A 22,262-nucleotide genomic window follows, 5' to 3' on the forward strand; every position below is an offset into this window, starting at 1 on the left:
CTGTAAGTGCAGTTAGTCACGCTTGTTGTGACGTCAATCAATTGGATGGTAGAAGGACATCTGTATGATTAGTCAATGGTAGCGAGGTGCGCGTAGAGGTAGAACAATCCGGAAGGAGGATGTGTCCGAGTTGGAGTCTAAATATGGGGCATGTTGAGAATGTCTCTTGGCACAGCTAGCTGATTCAAGGCAAGTTATGAAATACCGGTAGAAACAGTAAATTCTCTATTATATGTAGGATAAGACGACTTGCAAAAATATTTAACAAATTTAGGTAATTAGTTTGCACCAGTTTATTTAAAAAGCTAAGGTCATAAGGTCATAAACACCTGAAAAAAGAATGTTTTACTGATACAAAAGGATGAGAAGCCAATATGAACATGTTTGATATCTTGAGAAGCTCTGTAGCTGTTTCTCATCGCCTACAACTAGTAAGTGGCAACAAGAATTTGGTTCAGAGTCAAATCTTGGGAAATTTTAGAAATGTTTCATGAGTATGATGAACTAATTACAGCTGATCTGATCACAGCTTCCTTCATATGCCATCAAATCATACGCAGGAGTAGATTGGTGACTAAAGCAAGACTTTATTCAAGGCCTGATGTATTTCTACATCTCTACATCAACCGAGTTACAGAACTTCTGTGCTGAGAGTCTCTTTTAGCTAGTTTTTCATATAATAAGGGCTTGAAAGATTAGAAGGGTCCTCCGCAACAATATCATGCAATGTTAATACATAGCCATTCTCATGGTTTGCTATGCTTAAGCTCTTTGACTAAGGAGGCAATAAACTATGCTGTGTATCTGATTCTTTTTGTTTGTTGTTTTGCATGCTATTGCTCAATGATAATCATTCTGTTGCCAAGAAATACGAGAATCAATGAATTGCATAACTTTTACTGGAATCTCGTGTAGAGAAGATATTCATATGTGAATGCTTGGTGGTATTCATCTTCCTGCACTGTTGAACTCATTTAGAAAAATGTAGCTTAGTTTGAATTTTCTATACAGGGAGCTTCCAATAGGATTACGACAATTTTTATAAAACCTTGTTGCAAGATATCTTGCAGCACTAGGATTGTGTTTTTATACTGTCAATAAAACAACAAAGAAATTATTAGGCAGCACTAATCTGCAACAATGATACACCAACCTCCCCTTTGCCACTGACTCTCATCTGTCATCTTTCCGTGAGGTTAGCTACCGCTAACCTCACGGAAAGATGACAGTCTCTACTGCCAACACCTGCCAACACCTGCCAACACCTGCCAACACCTGCCAACAGGCCAATGACAGTTTAGCAGCCTCCGCTGTTACACAATGGTCTCCTGTGCGCCCATACCACCACATGCTGAAAGTTTCTTGAGAGTTAGAGTAAGAGAACATCAACTCAGTAGCGCGGCTTCACGGCTAGCACGGCACCAAATCAACTGAACCACTGTTGTTCATATATGAGTCTACTGGATTTCCATGCACACCATCTTTTGTATATTCCTGGCTAATCATAGAGAGATTGGACCTGGCAGTAATTAGTAACTACACATTAGATATTCACATAATATCTCACTGTCTGAACTGCAGCTACTCTACTAGTACTAACTACTTGTGTTAACTTCCATTCAAATACACTGATTTGATACCAGACATAGCCCTTACACGTAGCATGATCACCATTCAAAGGACTCACTGTTTACTTGGTTTGCCTGGTACTAGGCTCTATATAGCTAGGATATCACTCTGCTATATTAGCCCTTGCCGGCTGTTGCAAACTGTGTTCAACAGTAACTATCCTCAATTTTATTAATTCTTTAGTCTGGTTTCCATAGTGGTCAAATAATAAATGAAATGCATCATCTTCTGAGCTAAAAGAAGGTTTCAGCAGCAAGCAGCATTTCCATTGACTATCCCTTCCTTTGTTCCTAAATATGCACCCTGCATCACCCATGGGAGCTGCCTCCTGGCCTCTATCAGCTATCCATGCCTATGGCAGATATTCTGAGTATACCTATCTGCAGATATTCTATAGTATGGTAGGTTTATGGATAATATCACCAGATTAGGTTAACATTGCCTGAGTTCACAGATGTTTATTCCCACGCTTCCCAAATACATGTATATCTCACACAGAATACAGTCTCATATTTTTATTTTACGTTGAGTAGCAAAGTTAAAAAAATGCTCAGGTATTTATTGGCAGCAGTTGCCATTGCAGTATTAACTGCAAGAGCGGAAGTCATCAACCCTGATAGGGTAAGAAGTTTTTTAACAAAATGTTCGTTATAATATTAAAGGAATGTTGAGATCCTAAAACCATAATAATATTAATAATGTTAATAAAATCATCACAGCTCGATACGTGCCTTTTAGTCCTTTGAATTCAGAAGCTAACATAATAACAGCGATAATAATAATAATAATAATAATTTTGCTGATGAAGATTATAATAAGCTATTAGAATTGTAACTGAAAGTTGACAGAAGGAAAGCTATTTGGTTGTCACAGTTAACTTGACCAGTACCAGTGCTAATCTCTGATAGTAGCTGAAAGGGAACTAGTTTAACTAATGCTATGGGTACTCGTATGTAGGTGCTATGTTACTCCTACTCTATTAAACAAGGGTTTTCTGTCTCATTTTCATGTTGGAAATGCAAAGCCTTTTGAGTTGATAAGCCTGATATTACATAGGCACAGAAAAATATTCTATAGAGCGTTTTAAGAATTCAAATCATAAACACTCAGTTTGAATACAATGAATTTTTTAATCCATAAACCGTAAGTGTTATAAGAAAATATTTTAGGTGTTTGATAAAACTTAACTCATGGCAGTGTAGGAGGCTTCATTAACTTCTGCATGACCTACCTGGGTAATAGTGTCTGCCTATAAAGAGATTACTATATACAGCAGTCGAATTGACAGCAATCTACAGATTGCTGTCAATTCGATTGCAGTGAATCATATCCTGTCAGAACATGAAGTTCAACTATAGACGTATTTCTAGATGTTTTGTTCAGAGACCGAGGAAGACGTCTGCTACTCTGTTCTAGCGCTTTAGCTGTCATTTCTTTGGTTGTTTGTCTGGGATGTTTAAAAGTTTTACAAGTTGAAACGGTAACTTCTACTTTAGATGCCATATTGAAGAGCTGGTTCAAACTGGTCTGAAGGTTAGAGAAAACTGCTGAAACCTAGCTTTGGTTCATCTCATTTTTCTTGAGTTAAGTTGTGGCAATAAACAGTGACTAACCATGTTAAAATAGTCTGTGATCAACCATGTTAAAATAGCCTATCGTCAACCATTTTGTACAAGCTCATAAGTGATCAGACATTTTAAACTAGCCTGTGATGAACTAGGATAATACAGCCTGTGATTGCAAACTTTGTTGTGATAGCTTGTGATCAAACACATAACAAAAGCCTATTACAATATAACCCGCCATAATCAGTTTACAACTTGTGACTGGGTGAGAGACAATCGCGAGTACTTAACTTGGTTAGAATACCATGTGATTAGCTACGCTATATTAGCTATGTTAATATAGCATATTAGCACGCAGGCTATATTAGCTATGCAAATATAGCCTGTGAGCATCCATATTGTAATTGTTTAATATTTCTTGTTCACAGAGTATGGAGGACTACTGCCACTCCCAGCCTTGTGGGGATGGCAACACATGCTTCAACACACCTCGAGGGTATAAATGCTTTTGTAGGCCAGGGGACTACAGTGACGACTGCACCAAAGGTATGTCCTCTACTGAACATCCGTCACCCTATTTCTGGCGCTTCAAATGCATCCGGTTTGCTTAATTCTATGAAGAACAACAGTGAATCGTAACACAGAAGAGGGAAATGACTAAGTATTATATAATGAGATCCTCGTACACACTGGTTCACAAATGTGTTTACATGTACATACTATGGATGTCAGGGTGTTGCGGTTACATGTACATACTATGGATGTCAGGGTGTTGTGTTTACATGTACATACTATGGATGTCAGGGTGTTGTGTTTACATGTACATACTATGGATGTCAGGGTGTTGTGGCTACAAGTACATGCTATGGATGTCAAGGTGTTGCAGTTACATGTACATACTATGGGTGTCAAGGTGTTACAGTTACAGTTACATGTACATGCTATGGATGTCAGGGTGTTGTGGTTACATGCACATACTATGGATGTCAAGGTGTTACGGTTACATGTACATACTATGGATGTTAAGGTGTTACGGTTACATGCACATACTATGGATGTCAGGGTGTTGTGTTCACATGTACATATTATGGATGGCAGGGTGTTGTGTTTACATGTACATACTATGGATGGCAGGGTGTTGTGTTTACATGTACATACTATGGATGGCAGGGTGTTGTGTTTACATGTACATACTATGGATGGCAAGGTATTGTGTTTACATGTACATACTATGGATGGCAGGGTATTGTGTTTACATGTACATACTATGGATGGCAGGGTGTTGTGGCTACATGTACATACTATAGATGTCAGGGTGTTGTGTTTACATGTACATACTATGGATGGGAGGGTGTTGTGTTTACATGTACATACTATAGATGTCAGGGTGTTGTGCTTACATGTACATACTATGGATGGCAGGGTGTTACGATTACATGTACCTACTATGGATGTCAAGGTGTTACGGTTACATGTACATGCTATGGATGTCAGGGTGTTGTGGTTACATGTACATGCTATGGATGTCAAGGTGTTACAGTTACATGTACATACTATGGATGTCAGGGTGTTGTGTTTACATGTACATACTATAGATGTCAGGGTGTTGTGTTTACATGTACATACTATGGATGGCAGGGTGTTGTGTTTACATGTACATACTATGGATGGCAGGGTGTTGTGTTTACATGTACATACTATGGATGGCAGGGTGTTGTGTCTACATGTACATACTATGGATGGCAAGGTATTGTGTTTACATGTACATACTATGGATGGCAGGGTATATTGTGTTTACATGTACATACTATGGATGGCAGGGTGTTGTGGCTACATGTACATACTATAGATGTCAGGGTGTTGTGTTTACATATACATACTATAGATGTCAGGGTGTTGTGTTTACATGTACATACTATGGATGGCAGGGTGTTGTGTTTACATGTACATACTATGGATGGCAGGGTAATGTGGACTGACTATCTGACATGATGTAGTAAATGACACGAGCTGTCAGACAGCTATTTTTATCACAGAAAACATCTGTTATTTTTTGTAAAAATTTCAATTCACTTTTCCATGTCAGTCTGTCACATGAGAGTCCACAAACACCATCTATATCTCATTCAGTTTGTATGTGTCAAGGAGATCGAACATGATAATAGTTAGGTAACTGACAAGCGCCACTATACTTCAAGCTGGCTCAGGATCATGTAGAGTGTCTCTTATTGCTCTAATAAACACAGCTATGTCAAACTACAACGTTACTATATAATCGCACAGCCTTTGACGTGATACCTACTGTATATGCAAACATGTTTTAATGTATGGCACAACAAAAATACATTCTTCAGAACTATTTTCTACCATTCTATCATTTGTTAGTTTTTTTCCGAAGATTGCGAAGAAAAGTGTGAAGCAACCATTACATTCCAAAATAGGAACAGGGGGGGACGCCAGCTGAGTGGAACTTTGCTGAGCTAAAGTCGCTGTCAAGCTCATAGATATTGTGCATATTTCCGTAGCCTCAGAGTAAGGTCCTCTGTTTGTTGAGGCGGACTTGACTTATCTAAGTAAATCTTTCACACTAACATCAGCACTATATTCATCAATTTTACGAGCATCTCATTGGCTAGCTATGTGTATTTTTATGATTTTAAAATTTACAAGAAACAGTAAACCGACTGTTTCTACCTTAGATATAGTAAATAGGGTTTATTATATCTATGGTTTCTACAATTCTTTGAGTATTAATAGTTAAGAAAAAAATTGTTAAAAAAAAACTTGAACACGCCACAATAATACAATGGGCAACCAGCACAAAGAATCTTCTCCGCTTAGGTCCCAAGGCTATGTTATTAGCCTTGGTCTAAGCATTCTCATGATGAAGCCAGATCAGCTCTAATTATTTCCAACTATAATTGAGTTTTGTAAACAACCAGCTCAACTATCACCTTGGTACATAATCATGATAAATTTGTATTGAATCATTTGGCATGAATGGTGTTCAATGGCAGTCAACTTTCTTGGCAGCTTTCCAATTGGATAGTTTTCATAAACATTTAAACTTTACTAGTGTTACTTATCTTATTTATAATGTACCTACCGATTGCTCGCCCACGTATTTTCACCACATAATCAGCGAAATAGAACTTGTTGATCAGATATTGACCTTGGAGCCTGTGGTTCAAGCATCTGGTATTTTAATAAGGATTTATTTGTATCGAAAAATAAAGTGATAACGGAAATTATTCTACAAAATATTAACCATTAATAGTTTCCGCTGTGAATCATTTTGCAGCTTAAACATCCTTCATAATCTTCGTGCAGAAAACCTCTAGTAATACATCACTGGATAATATTGATTATACGAACACCTAATTTGCAAGAAATCTCTATTTTTATGTATAATGAAATAATGCATGAAAATAGCAAGTTGTGTTTCAGCATAATTTTCTTTTCTGCTGTTCAACTCAAATAAATAAATAAATTATTGTAATATAGTATATTATCTGAAGGTTATTCTAACATGGTCAGGTTTTTGTTTGGACTACATTTTAGATACATAGAATTATAGGACTACATTTTGGACTACTATAATTTTAGATACATAGAATGCATATTTTAGCAGACATTTGATAGCATAAAAATGCCATAAATAAACATTTTTGCTGATGTAGAAAATTCCATTTTGAAAGATGCTTCTAATAATAAAATTTCCATTGATGCACCAGCCAAGATTTAAACACCAACCACTGCCCTGTTAATTGTATTCAGATTTCACCGACTGACAGGAAGGCTTTAGAGTTAGTTTTATGACTTATACCTCTACATGGCAAACCTAAATACCCTCTAGTTGTCAGCAAGAAGCAGTCAGCATCTATTCCCTTATTACTATCAGCAAGATTTCTGTTATACCTACCTTTTTTAGTATAAGAAATATCAGAAGATAGCAAAGTATCAAAGGCCTTCTTTTTTTCATCCTCACCGCATCCATTTTATCCATTGTCTATCCACCAGCTGAGGAGTGTCTGTTCTACAATAACACCGGTGTTTGTCGATCTACTTGCAATGCCGATGAAACGGGCTTCATAATCTCGCATCTCGGCTCTCAGTTCCTCGACCTCGTCATATATGACAGCACAGGAAAAAAGACTGTCAAGGACCATGTACCTGTTGGTGACATGAAGGAGCAGGAGCCCTGCATGTGGCAGCTAACAGGAAAGGCTGATTGTTGTGGTTAGTACGATCTTTTCTTTCTTTTCACCAAATCATGGCTATCCGTTGTTGGTAATGCTGCTATTGGCTTAGGTAGTGACCTACTTATCAAATACGGATTACCAGGATGAGTTTGACTGGAAGTTTGAACTGGGTGTTACTAATTTACTAACGTGTTTAATTGTGATAACAATTGGGTTGTTACGAATTTGCGACAAGCCATTTAAGAATTCATCAATGAAACCTTATTAGTTTTGATTAAAACATTAGAATCCCAGGTTAATATCTCCTACAAGTCATTAGAATCCCAGGTTAATATCTCCTACAAGTCATTAAAATTCCAGGTTAATATCTCCTACAAGTCGTTAGAATCCCAGGTTAATATATCCTACAAGTCATTAGAATCCCAGGTTAATATCTCCTACAAGTCATTAGAATTCCAGGTTAATATCTCCTACAAGTCGTTAGAATCCCAGGTTAATATCTCCTACAAGTCATTAGAATCCCAGGTTAATATCTCCTACAAGTCATTAGAATCCCAGGTTAATATCTCCTACAAGTCATTATAACCCCAGGTTAATATCTCCTACAAGTCATTAGAATCCCAGGTTAATATCTCCTACAAGTCATTTTACTTGAATCTAAATGAGTGATCACCAAAGAACCAAATTATATGAAACGTATTACTTTCTATCAAGTCTGTCTAAAGAAAGTATTGTGACAAAACATCTGTAGTCAATCGGTATAGAGCATATGATCTGGAGAATGGAGTTCAATTCACAGAAGAGATCACTGGCGGTGACGGAAAGAGCTCTCTGTAAATGGTCATGTCTCTAGGCGTTGTAGAACCCTTGCCACTGGGCTCAGACATGCCTAGCCAAGATCACAGAGACATTGTTTGTCCAATAATGCTCATACAAACATGCCCAGCCTCTGCTTGCAATAAGCAGAGTAGACATACTGAGTCTTCAAAGGGTTACTCACACACAAATTTTGACACAAAAATTGGAGCGATGCGAAAACATCTCATCTTATGAGTCAATTGTATTTAGGCTGCAGATCAACTTTGTTATTTGACACCGAATTTTTGTCCGGCTCTAAAAAATTCTATACTAAATGCTAGCAAATAAAACTGGCTAATTCTTGTGTCAGGCATAATTTAATTGCTTGCAACAACGGATACGGGATTCTGTTGTTGAAAAAGACTTACGCATGAAGGAACACTCATCCAGCATTCCCATCTCATGCTTTGTTTGATTGTTGGCTGATTGTGATATCACTGACCAGAAGGATAATGAACTTACGTACTGAATATATTTCCAAGGCAACATTGTACACAATGGCTTACGGAAAGAGAAAACATCAATAGAGCCGATTTCCAAACTGATTCAAGTCACGTTTAAATTATAAATTTATTATAATTTATTTATTTATTATTTATAATTATTATAAATTATGTTTAAATTATAAAGTTAATAATTCATATTGAGTCAAATCATTGGTTTAGAAAAGTTAAATTGTCAACAACAAGCTTTTACAGATAGTCTAAGAAAACAAATTAAAAATAATGTTGAAATTGCTGAATCTACTTGAAACAGCGGTATAGCCTGATATTTTTCCTCTTAACAAACATTAAAGAGCTTTTCAATGTTACACTTGAAGGTATATGTAAAATATAAGGTTTTAGGAGCTAACTATTCTAACTATTATTCCTTCAGTGTACAAGTTAAAACAGTTTGTGCGCTAAAATGTCCAGGTTTATCAAGTAACTAAAAAGAGTGGTGCTGCCTCTATTTATTCTAATGTTATCTAACTTGAATCAATTTAAAAATTATTAGGAGCAGGTTTGAATAGGTAATGCACCTTTTATCTTCATGCTGTCCTATACACAAGTTTGTGATAGAATCAAGTTTGGTATGTAAGTTTATGGCACTCATGTCTCCGATATCATAATCAGCTAACATCTAGACAAAGTATGAACTAGGAACGCTTAATAAGTGTTCCTTCATGTGTAAGCCTTTTCAGCAACAGAATCATTTTTCCATGAGCAAATCTTCCAATTTCTCATATCGCACTTATAATATTATTTTACTGAATTTATTTCTGTTATTACATAAGACTTGTAGTTGAGTTTACTCAGTTTATATACATTTAATGAGAATTACCTATAGACCGTCTTTTAAAGTCTGACCATAGCAAGTAAAAATAATCTTTATAAGTTATATAATAGTTTTCATGATGTAGGTTTTTAGGGCTTTCTTGAGATAGGTTAAACAACCAATGACTACAGATATAGATCTTATAGCAAAGCATATTTTGGGTTAGATTATTATGAAGAGTTTAGTTAAATAGCTACTTGTTTTTATGCAGAACACGATCAGAACAATTTATTAAGTGTGGTTCAAAACACAACTATTATTGGTACAACAAACCATGAAAAATTAATAATAACATTCAGAATAATAACTAACTACACTGTATAACTAACACGACAGGTGATAACTTTCTCGGCATCTGTGAGTACAACTGAACCGGAATTTTTTGCAGATATCCCTTAGTCACATTGAGTCTGCGAAATGCAGACAACCATGAATGAACATCAATTATCACTTGCGTGTAACAGGAAATGACTCCTCTATTCGTACTTACTGTAGAGTTGTTGTCACACACAGTTAGACGTGCACTTGTCTCGCTTCTCTTTCTGCAAGCATAATCTTCTACTCATCACACCTGTTTTAAATAAAAAACTAACGAAAACTACTAAAATATTTTTTCTAATAGAGTCACCTGTTCTTCAGCGTGACCAAAGGAAAGCTCTCAGTAAGTGTACAAATTAGTTGTTTCACTTTACCAATAGAGTTTAATTATGCATCAAATATAGTTTTAGATAAAATATTTCGATAGTAAATCTTGTTTTGCTGACTTCAAATAAATTTCAATTTTAATTTCAATAGAATGCTAAAAAAGGTGATGAAAGTGTTTTACCGAAGTATTTATTTAATTCCACTATTTAATCTTCAGTTCTGTCATTTCGTCTGCTGCACACTTTGAGCCGCCGAACTTCCACTTGATTCACAGGCTAAGCTTGTTAAATTTACACTCTTTTAACTTCTCAATCAGCTTCAGAAAAACTGCTCGTCAGCAGGCTGCCGGAACTTCTAATCTAGTGATTGCTCATTGGTTTCTTCATCTGATTTCTGTCCTTTTTCTCAGATCTCCAACTAAATAAAATTGTTTCATCTTAAAATCGTTTAGTGTTTATTTATTCTCAGAATAGTTTCTAGATAGCCTAAGTTACAAGATAACCTATAATCTACTAGAATGTGTCAACCAAAGGCTAGCACACTTGCTGACACTTGCTGACACATGCTGATGATAAACCTTACTAATCATTATGCTCACACTGTGTGTTTAGATGTTTCTAAAGTATGGGGGTAATATTAAATTTGAATAGTGTGAAATATGAGATGATTTTCAGAGAATATATGGTATGTGCACCAAAGCATGCAACAGTTCACAAAAATCCTCTCAAGCCGTAAGGAATTCATGGCTACAGGTTAGCATGTTGAGGATGAGCCAATGTTTTTCTGAGTTTACTGTTAATTTGCTGTCATATTAGTTAGGCTGATACGCTAGTTGACCATAGACATAGAACGTCTATGGTCAACTAATATTACAGTATTATAATATAGTGTTATAACCAATGTATAATAGCAGCGTGTAAACTATTATTACTGCTATTAAATGTTATTGTTGTACCTTCCAATACAGGAATGTAATCAAACTCATTTAGAAATTGGTTTAAAATTTTTAAAAATTAGACAAACTTGACTAAAAAACTGTTTCACGCTTCCTATTTCCTATGTCACGTAAATCAGACGTTCACTCAAAATGTAGATCCCTGCCCATCATCTTTAGTGAAACTTTTGTCCTTGACACGGCCTGTGGCTTTGTAATCTTGTTTGTTAAATCATTACTCATACTACTTGAGCTGACGGCTTTGTTTTTGGCTAACCTGGGCATATTGGATTATTGACATCACGGGTATGATTTCATGTGGTTGTGGGTGACTCATGCTTTGTATATCAGCTTTGTTGTTTGGCACTCTTACTAACTTGCTATCCAACCATATCCATAATTCCAGCTTTTTTTACTTAGTTCTTTGTTTCCTTTGAATTTACAAGCTTATCTGCGGTGATTCAACGTAAAAGAGAGGCAATTTACAGATTAATGAACAAAGACTAATTTATTACCCATAAATGAGCACTCGTTGCTTTACGCAGGAAATGACCTCGCGCTGTTTAGAATGTCGTATATGAAAGAGTGTGATGAATTTTCAAACTCTTATTTTGGCTTGCGAATCACTAGCAACCAAGTCCTGCATTTTAAAAATTACACTAAGGAAGCTGTCGCAGTGCGCATACGATGGTTGAAAAAGATCCTTGTACCAGGGTTGATATCCCTGTTCATCTGCGTTTGTCATGTGAATTGTGAATTGGACCATCAGCGTCAAAAATGGTGTCTCTTCAACGGATTCGCTTTTCATAGCATTCTTGGTTGAATATTATCTGTAAACATTACGAGATCAAAATCTTGCAAACGTGTTTAACAAAGGAAAGTTAATTATCATCATAAAATGGCAAAACCTATAATATCATGTCAACGAGAATTCATCACTATATGTTAGATTGTACTATGATAAATAGAATTTCGCTACATTTTATTGGAGCATTATGCGCTACATTACTGCATTACATAATAATATTACTGTAACATTTACATTATTCTTTCCTATGCTGTGACATCATATTTTGTATTATTAGATTTTATTTTGTTACTTTATATAAAATTACATTATAATGTTATATTCTAAAGTGTTATAGGACTTTATGCTATATTATACTGTAGAATATAATTCATCACAAGATAACACTATAATATTATGTTGAATTATGAAAATTAAAAGTGTTATGTTATTATGTTATCATATTAAATTTCATTATTATTCTTTTATGCTACATTACATTGTACTGCAGTATAACACATTGTAGTATATTATGCTACTTTGTGTTATATTATATTATGTATATATTATATCAAATTAAATTGTTATATTATATTGTACCAAATAATATTAATTTATACTCAATCACAATATGTTACATTATAATAAATTCTGTAATATCATATTATACATATTTTGTCATACCATATTATATTACATTTACTACAGTAATGTATAATACATTTGACTGTTCTTTCATATCATTTTGTGCTGCATCATTTGATATTTTAGAATTCTGGGCTATGCTATTTCATAACATATAATATTTGACTTTAAAGTAAGTACATTGTAATACAACTGTTTTCATCATTTTAATTCATATTTGATTACATGGGGTAATATTTTTGGCTAATTGTTACATCATATAATTGCATTATGGTAGACTAATTGAAGCGTACATTTGTTGGAAGTGCATAATATGTGAAAAGCGCTAAGTTTCCATACAGTGACACACCCTCATATGGCGTTGCTATCATGGAAACAGCAGTGTCGCTCTTATTCTGTCGTAATTCAGTGTCGCTGTCCAACCTGGTGGACAGCGGGTTGGACAGCGACACATGGTGGTTCTGTAACGAACCAACATGACTGCATCGAAATTCTGCGTGCGCATAGATCTTGCTTTCTTATTGCTTCATACGTAGACAACCATTGCTCTACTATAGCACCCTATAGAAGCATGATCTGCTTGTCAGCCCAGCGTAGATCTGTGGCGCTGACTCAACCAAGTGTCACTACATATATACTGTGACTGTATAGAAATTTAGTATATGCTGTTGACCATTCTTCGATGCTATCATTCAAATAGGATGAAATGTGGGCTGAACGGAATAAGGAAGTGTCTCAGCTGTTCGGAGGTGTGAAAATAGAGGCGTGTTAAGTATTGTACTAGGAATAGTTTAACACTCAAATGTGTCACCATTTAATTGACTTCCTAGTTATGCATATCAGAGACCACCCACTCTTCCTATTTTACCACCTTCTGTCACCAGATTCTCTAGTAATAGTGCATTGCAGGAGTTACCTTGGTGAATATATGCTTACTGGCACTTGATTTATAAATATGAACATAAAAATGACAATTTTATTTCAATAACTGTGCAGTTTTGAGTTGCATACCTTTCTTACAATTATGCCTTCTGGACTGAACATTAAAAAACACATTAGCTTTTTCATTTTATCTGATGGTACTTTATCTAATCATTTCATTAAATGATAGCATTTTCATTGACATTTTGTGTTACCATATTGTTATGTTTTGTCATTAGCTGTAATCTCATCTATAACTGTTAAGGTTTAATCAACATTAAAACTAGTAGATTGCCGAGCATCAACTACATTATGCTTCCAAAGATATCTAACTCAAAACAGCATAAAGCTTTGATAAAGTTGCAACACAATGTGATCAAGAAGTCATACTCACCGCCACTACCATATAATCTGTGTACTCTGTTTGATAGATCATCTCAACTAACTAAACATTTATAAAGTTAAAGCTTGTTGCATATTTATTGACAACCAGAGACAGGTGCTTTTTTATATAAGTCACGACATAATATCCAACTTTACCTATCGATATGTATAAACTCTTACTGTGTTAAATATGTGTAAAATATTTTGATTTGGCCCAAGATGTTTATATGCAAAGGATATATGTATATAGGAAGGATCTTGTGTCTAAGAAACAAAAAATTAGTCTAGTAGTTGACAATTTACAGCATTTAACTTCTCAACATCTAATTGACCAATTTAATCAATGTGAAGGAGTTATCTTCTTTAAGCTGGATCAGCAGGTAATGTACTGCTTTCTTTAACCAGGGTTCTTATCAAGTCCATAAAATCTATTCCTGTTAGCGTTTATAGTTCTAAAAGACAATGCCACTTACAAGCTCATCTACCATAACATCGTATTAACCTTCCAATAAATTGCTCGTTTAATAAAATGAGTGCCACTTTTTGTGAGCAGACAACTCTTTTGTTGAATTTACGCAAAGTAATCTACATTATATAACACATTTTAGTTTTTTTTGTTGGCCGATTATTACAGAGAGAGCTTTTTATAAAAATGGAAAAAACTCTGACTTGAACGGGGAGGCAAAAACACTGAAACATGATGCCAACCATAATTTGGGTGTGTTTTAATTTTATACAGTTGTTTGAGTATAGCTCTATAGCATGAACATGTAAACTATGGTATCTCAATATTTGATGTAGATGGTAACATGCATATAAATTCATTAAATTGTAAAAAGCCTTGTCTACATATATATATATATATATATATATATATATATTATATAATATATATATATATTATATAATATATATATATATTATATAATATATATTATATAATATATATTATATAATATATATATAATATATATTATATATATAATATATATATATTATATATATATTATATCTATATCTCAAAGTTTGTGAGTGTGTGTGATTCGGTTTGTCTGGCTATAGCTATCAAATTATTAAAATGAAGAATCCGTATCGCAGAAGTTTTGTTCTCAGAACCTCCCGTTTCCCAGATAGTATGCTAAACCATTGAGCTATGCAAGATCGATGGACTCCGTTGACAATATATGTCACTATGTGGGTGAAAATACGCATACTGCTCTGCATAACAGCGCAACATCATTTTATGCTCGCTCTCATGGCTCATATTAGTAAGAGCCGTAGATAACTAGCTTACTGAAATTAGCCATTGGCAATGTGCCAGGCTTATGGCAAGTGGTAGGCAACTAAATTACCTGTCACTGTTTATAAGCTGATTTTTAATACCTGTGCAATGTCGGGCATTCCGCTAGGCCTATATAAATGTAACACTCTATTTTGCAGTTCCGACAAAAGACGTTAACATTGGATGCTTTGCTTATGGCAGTACAGTACGCACTAGCCGAGGAGTTGTGGTTATCGAAGATGTCAGAACAGGAGACAAGGTTGAGAGTGTCTCAGAAAACGGAGAAGTTGTTTTCACAGATGTTATTATGATTATGTATCAGGTGCGATCTACCAAATACCGGTCTTTCTAAATAGTGGAACTTCTCAGACAATGTTTTTTCTTTATGCATTTTTAGCTTTTTCGAAAACAAGATTGTTGGATCCTTTCGGAGTTCACTGTATACTTTCGTGTTCAGCTGATTGTAATTTAAAACAACGCTTGGAAACAGCTTTATAGACTAACTAGCTGTGCTACCCGGCATTGCCCGAGTAATAGAAAAGTCTGTGGACAAAAAATTGATTTGTATTTAACATATAACAACATTTACATATATATATATATATATATATATATATATATATATATATATATATATATATATATATATATATATATATATATACTCATGCTACAGACAGTACTGTTTCGGCTATTGAAGCCTCATCAGTGCAGCTCAGAGCTTAGGCAAGGGAAACAAATCCCATTACCAATGAGAGTTGACTTGCTGCCACGAAACAACTAAGTTGCCTCGCAGACTTTAAGAAAGTCAATGTGCTGGCACCAGAGTGCTCAAATCACAAAAGTGATGAGCTTTGCACAAAGGCTAATAGTGCTGCACCTCTCACAGAGTGCTCAACCAAACCGAAGTAAAGGAGCATATACTCATGCTACAGACAGTACTGTTTCGGCTATTGAAGCCTCATCAGTGCAGCTCAGAGCTTAGGCAAGGGAAACAAATCCCATTACCAATGAGAGTTGACTTGCTGCCACGAAACAACTAAGTTGCCTCGCAGACTTTAAGAAAGTCAATGTGCTGGCACCAGAGTGCTCAAATCACAAAAGTGATGAGCTTTGCACAAAGGCTAATAGTGCTGCACCTCTCACAGAGTGCTCAACCAAACCGAAGTAAAGGAGCATATACTCATGCTACAGACAGAATTAATATATATATATATATATATATATATATACTAATAAATTATTTGAAAACAATACTTATCTTTTTTTTCCAGCTACTGTCAGTTTCACGATATTCTCATTCGTCAGGCTGTGTTGGAATAAACAAGATGGTGACTAATCTCTTCTTGGCTATTTTTCCCTCCCTTTTGTTCTTATTGTTTAATTTCTTCTTCTTCTGATTGGCTGTTGGTTAGTAGCTACAAAATGAGAGAGAAGATAATTTCTGGAATGACGACAGGTTGAGACTAATTCAGATTTTTTATTAAGTGTTGCTAAGTCAGGTCTATTAATGATGTAGTATTTTTCTGTCAAACATAGGTTGCATCTTTTGCTGGAGTTGTTGTAGGATTTTGTCTGTTTTAGTACAGTCCAGTCTAGTTTGTAGTTAATGTCTTGGTCTTTCAGTTTCCAAATGTGTTTGCTTAGTTCAGTTGCGTTTCGCTTGGTGCTGTTTTTGATACTAGTTTTGTGGTTACTATATCGTGTTTTAAAGTCAGTTTCACAAAGTCCTATGTATGATTCAGTAGTGTTGTTGTCTAGTCGTGTCACTTTGGCTTGGTATATCACACTTTTTTGCAGGCAGTTTTCATTAAGCGGGCATTCACTTTTGACACGGCAGTTACAGTTTTTGTCATTTACTGGAGTTTCATTGCTTTTACCAAGGATTTTTTTGTTGTGTGCATCAATTTTATTCTTCATGTTGGGCATTGTGGAATAGCTGATTTTTACTGTGTTCTTGTTGAATATTTTGCCTAGTGGGTTCTTTTTGTCAAAGCATTTGTTTACAATTTTTAAGAATATTTTGCCAATGTTAGTCTGTACATTGCTGTTATATGGTTTGTGGTCTTTTATCACTATAAAAGACCACAAACCCAATTTTCCCAATAACCCTACTCACAGACTAATCAACCCTACTAAACCAGAACTTGGAAAAGTTAGTAAACACATACTTGAGAAAATAAATAAAACACTGCGAACTAAAACCCATGCGACTTTATGGAGAAACACTACAGAAGTGATAGATTGGTTCAAAAACATTGCTAACAAGCAAAATTACTCATTCATCTCATTTGACGTCTGTGAATTTTACCCTTCAATAACACATGAACTACTAACTAATGCATTACGCTTTGCTCGACAATATACTACCATTACTGACAATGAAGAACACATAATCATTCACACAAAAAACGCATACTTGACATATGGACAAGAAACTTGGAGAAAAAAGACAATGCTAGCATGTTCGACGTGACTATGGGAAGCTATGACGGAGCTGAGACTTGTGAACTGGTAGGGACTTACTTACTTTCTTTACTTCCAGACGAACTCAAACGCAACACTGGACTCTATCGTGATGACGGACTTGCAATCTGCGATGGCACACCTCGCAGCATCGAAAACATGAAGAAACAAATATGCAAAACATTCAAACAGAACAAACTAAAAATCACTATTGAAGCTAACCAAAAAATCATCAATTTTTTAGATGTAACCCTAGACCTAAACAGTGGTACACACAGCCCATACACTAAACCCAACAACAACATACAATATGTTCATGCCCAAAGTAACCACCCCCCTAACATCATTAAAAACTTACCAGAAAATGTCAACAAAAGACTCTCTCGACTCTCTGCTAACAAACATATATTTGAGCAATCAAAAACACCATACCAGCAAGCACTAAATGACAGTAACTACAAGTACAGGCTAAAATACAAACCAGAAACCACAACTAAAAAACGTAACAGGCAACGAAAAGTAATATGGTACAACCCACCATATAACAGCAATGTACAGACTAACATTGGCAAAATATTCTTAAAAATTGTAAACAAATGCTTTGACAAAAAGAACCCACTAGGCAAAATATTCAACAAGAACACAGTAAAAATCAGCTATTCCACAATGCCCAACATGAAGAATAAAATTGATGCACACAACAAAAAAATCCTTGGTAAAAGCAATGAAACTCCAGTAAATGACAAAAACTGTAACTGCCGTGTCAAAAGTGAATGCCCGCTTAATGAAAACTGCCTGCAAAAAAGTGTGATATACCAAGCCAAAGTGACACGACTAGACAACAACACTACTGAATCATACATAGGACTTTGTGAAACTGACTTTAAAACACGATATAGTAACCACAAAACTAGTATCAAAAACAGCACCAAGCGAAACGCAACTGAACTAAGCAAACACATTTGGAAACTGAAAGACCAAGACATTAACTACAAACTAGACTGGACTGTACTAAAACAGACAAAATCCTACAACAACTCCAGCAAAAGATGCAACCTATGTTTGACAGAAAAATACTACATCATTAATAGACCTGACTTAGCAACACTTAATAAAAAATCTGAATTAGTCTCAACCTGTCGTCATTCCAGAAATTATCTTCTCTCTCATTTTGTAGCTACTAACCAACAGCCAATCAGAAGAAGAAGAAATTAAACAATAAGAACAAAAGGGAGGGAAAAATAGCCAAGAAGAGATTAGTCACCATCTTGTTTATTCCAACACAGCCTGACGAATGAGAATATCATGAAACTGACAGTAGCTGGAAAAAAAAGATAAGTATTGCTTTCAAATAATTTATTAGTATATAGCTGCTCCAATATATTTGTTGAGCACTCTAATTTTAGTAATACTAGCCCATAATTCTTAGGAATTTATAGTTTATATATATATATATATATATATATATATATATATATATATATATATATATATATATATATATCCGTAATCCAAGTAGTGATTGGGGCACTGGGCGCAATAACACCGGCGCATAAAATGTGGCTTGCCCAAATACCAACAACAATCAACTCAGGTGAGTTGCAGAAAAGTGCGCTATTGGGAACAGCTAAGATCTTGAGACGAGTGCTCAAACTCCCAGGTCTCTGGTAGGAGACCCGAGTTAGAGCAGAATTTACCACCCATACGGGGTATCCGGGGTGAGGAAACAATTTTTTTTATATATATATATATCAACTCTGGCCAATGTCTTGTAAATATTATTCATTTTAGCCAAATTTAATAAGCTTGTGCAGTTGTCATATCAGGCTGTGTCTAGGATTTATGGGAAAGGTAACTCCAAATATTCAGATTCATGGTTCATGCGTTTGCAGGAGCCTGAGAGAACGGAGAGTATGGTAGTAATAACAACTGAAGGCTCAACCAAGCAGATTACAGCCACACATGACCACTTGGTGTATGTCCAGAAAGGTGACGAGTGGGAGTATGTGTTTTCTGAGACAGTAAAACCTGGCATGCTCATACAGGTGGCTGATGAGGCTGGCCTCAGGACTGAGTTTGTACTTTCTGTTTCAAGGTAAGCATGCTGACTAAAAACAGCTCTGTAAGTTTGCAGAATGCTTGCTGATTGCTTTGTCCATTAAAGTTTCTTCTGATTTTTTATTATAACTAGATGAATGCCCGGCCTTGCACGGTTTATGAAAACAGCTTATAAACAGTGGCAGGTAGTATAAAATGTAGTTGCTAATGGCTACTCAGAGCAAGCTAGTAGACTTATTACTAAACTTACTAATAAGAGCCGTGAGAGCAAGCTTTAGTGACGTTGCATGTAACACAGCATTGTTATGCATATTTTAACCCAGATAATGATTATCTGCCCAATGGATCCATTGTATCCCGTGTAGCTTAATAGGTTAGTTTGTCAACTTGTAAATTGGAAGTTCTGGGTACAAATCTCTGCAATGCAGATTTTTTTTTGATTAGATTTTAATCGCTGTAACTGGACACAAAGATAAAAAAAGACCAAAAAAAAACAGACACAGAGATTTATACATTATATCTAAATGAAACAGATTCTTTTACAAATTAAACCAGAATAAAGTTTATTAGGGTTATTTTTTGACTTGTGTTGAGAAATATGCTTATACATGTAGATGTGAACATGTACTCAATCTCTAGCAGGTAACAGAAACAAAAACTTGTTAACACGTGTCACTTTCGATCTCTATGACAGTGTACTCTTACGCGTACCTTGTTTTTGTATAGACAAGATTTTACATGTAGTTATAGTTTATATGCTTTTATAGTTTCAATCTAATTTATTCTCATTAAGTACTAAAAGACTTGAAACTTTTTAACTGTGTTCACACCAGTTTTAAACTTTTAAAACAGTAAATATTTGAGGCTTGAGTTGCAAAAGAAATCTAATGATATTTTGTCTCTGACTTTTAAGTGCAGCAATAACTACAGCAATGAGGTAGTTTAGTTAACTCAGGAAATGGGTTTATTAGTAACTAGCTGTAACAGTGACATCCTCAACTCTAGATACAAACATGCAATCATGTTTAGTAGTATTGACAACACACAGCAGGTAATATTGCTAACATATAGTAATATAATAATTATTACATAATTACAAGTTGAAAATCTAAATGGTTTACATCTTTGAGTAATTTTTACAAAATACTACCTGTTATGAAATAAATGTTTTTTCACAACTGCAATAAAAACAAGACATTTCACTGAAACTAAGCATTTTAGACAGCATAGTTTCAGAGGCTTGAAAATAAGTGGATCTTTTTAAATGGTTAATGATGTCAACCTCATAAAGCGGCTGTATAAATTTATGGTATAAAAACAACTTGTAGAACCGCTTGCCTATCACTATCATAATTTTATACTGCGTACACTTTTTACAATGACTATTATGTTCTATAATGAGTTTAACAGACAAAATTTTTGTAGTCATTTCTTGTTGAGTAGACAACTACTCATACCCCCGCTAGTTATTAATAAACATTTGTTCTGTAGGAATATTTTTTCGCATTAACCGTAATTTGAAGTAGTGCTTGGGATCTCTTCCTTAAGGAACTGCAAACGACAGCGCTAGTGACCGCTATTGTTATTGTATGTATAGATAACAGGAACCTAATAAAACACTTTCCTATAACTATTTTATACTTAACGTAAATATCTATTAGTAGAATTGCAGCTGAAGTGACTGATAAAAATTCTTTGAGATTCTAACATAGTGATATGAGCTAAGTCGTGGAATAATTTGATTTCTTATATCTTGCAATGGTAGCAAATTTTCATTTGCTAAGCATTAGCTGGCAGTACTAGTTATTAGTATTTTAAATCTACTTCTGATCATTGACATCCGCTTCACTCTATCTGATTGTAGAAAGCAAATGAAAGGATTGTACGCTCCTGTCACAATGACAGGAAACATCGTAGTAGACTCAGTGCTTGCCAGTTGCTATGGAAACCATCCTGATCATTTCCTGTCCCACTTGGTATTTGCTCCAATCAGATGGACGTACAACTGGATGCCTTGGCTGTACAATGGTGATGCAGTTGCGACAGATGGCAGTCATCCCTATGTGTCATTTCTCAACAAGCACCTGCGGGCACTGACAGGTCATTCCTTAGTTCTCAGCCAGCACAGGCTTGATGCCATGACCGTCTATCCTTAATATGTATTTAACCTTGGTGGTCAATAAAACACATTTTCAAAGTCAATTTTATTCACTGGTTTCTGCCTAACTGTATTGAAGAAGTGAGTGGAAAGGATTTTAAAAATTTCAGGAAGTTACTGATAATCTTTTTTGTAAAACCAATTATTGATTTATCTCCCTTGACTAGTTTTTGCTCAATTCTATGCTTATGCTCCAAGCTGAAACTTCATGGGATTTTCCACCTCGTTAATATAAAGCTAAACTGAAACGTAGAGCAGTTCCGATGGTTTTGCTGATTGTGTCAGCATTAGCAGCTGCCATAAGCACAGCTGATTAAGTGCTAGCTTTTTTGTACTAGAGATTAACAAGTTCGCTGAGGTGTAAGACTTTCAAAAAATAATGAATTTTCAGCGACAAATCTAAAGTAAAAA

At 35.1% G+C, this 22,262-nt stretch overlaps 1 protein-coding gene across 1 annotated transcript; it reads left to right on the forward strand.

The window, feature by feature from the left end:
- Positions 1-3,650: 3,650 nt before the first annotated feature.
- LOC137394862 (indian hedgehog protein-like) lies at positions 3,651-21,901 on the forward strand. Its single transcript, XM_068081636.1, has 5 exons — positions 3,651-3,740; positions 7,215-7,433; positions 15,328-15,491; positions 19,528-19,730; positions 21,558-21,901. Exons 2-5 carry the CDS (start codon positions 7,379-7,381, stop codon positions 21,847-21,849), a joined length of 714 nt encoding a protein of 237 aa, XP_067937737.1. The 5' UTR covers positions 3,651-3,740; positions 7,215-7,378; the 3' UTR covers positions 21,850-21,901.
- Positions 21,902-22,262: the final 361 nt, after the last annotated feature.

The sequence above is a fragment of the Watersipora subatra genome, chromosome 4 (assembly GCF_963576615.1).
Source record: "Watersipora subatra chromosome 4, tzWatSuba1.1, whole genome shotgun sequence".
Taxonomy (NCBI): Eukaryota; Metazoa; Bryozoa; class Gymnolaemata; order Cheilostomatida; family Watersiporidae; genus Watersipora; species Watersipora subatra.

What these genes read in the sequence shown, in the direction of transcription:
- LOC137394862 (XM_068081636.1), top strand. Translation starts at nt 7,379, where the DNA reads ATGAAGGAGCAGGAGCCCTGCATGTGGCAGCTAACAGGAAAGGCTGAT. An exon ending in TTATTATGATTATGTATCAG is followed by an intron (nt 15,492 to 19,527) that starts GTGCGATCTACC and finishes ATGCGTTTGCAG; the next exon opens with GAGCCTGAGAGAACGGAGAG. An exon ending in TTTGTACTTTCTGTTTCAAG is followed by an intron (nt 19,731 to 21,557) that starts GTAAGCATGCTG and finishes ATCTGATTGTAG; the next exon opens with AAAGCAAATGAAAGGATTGT.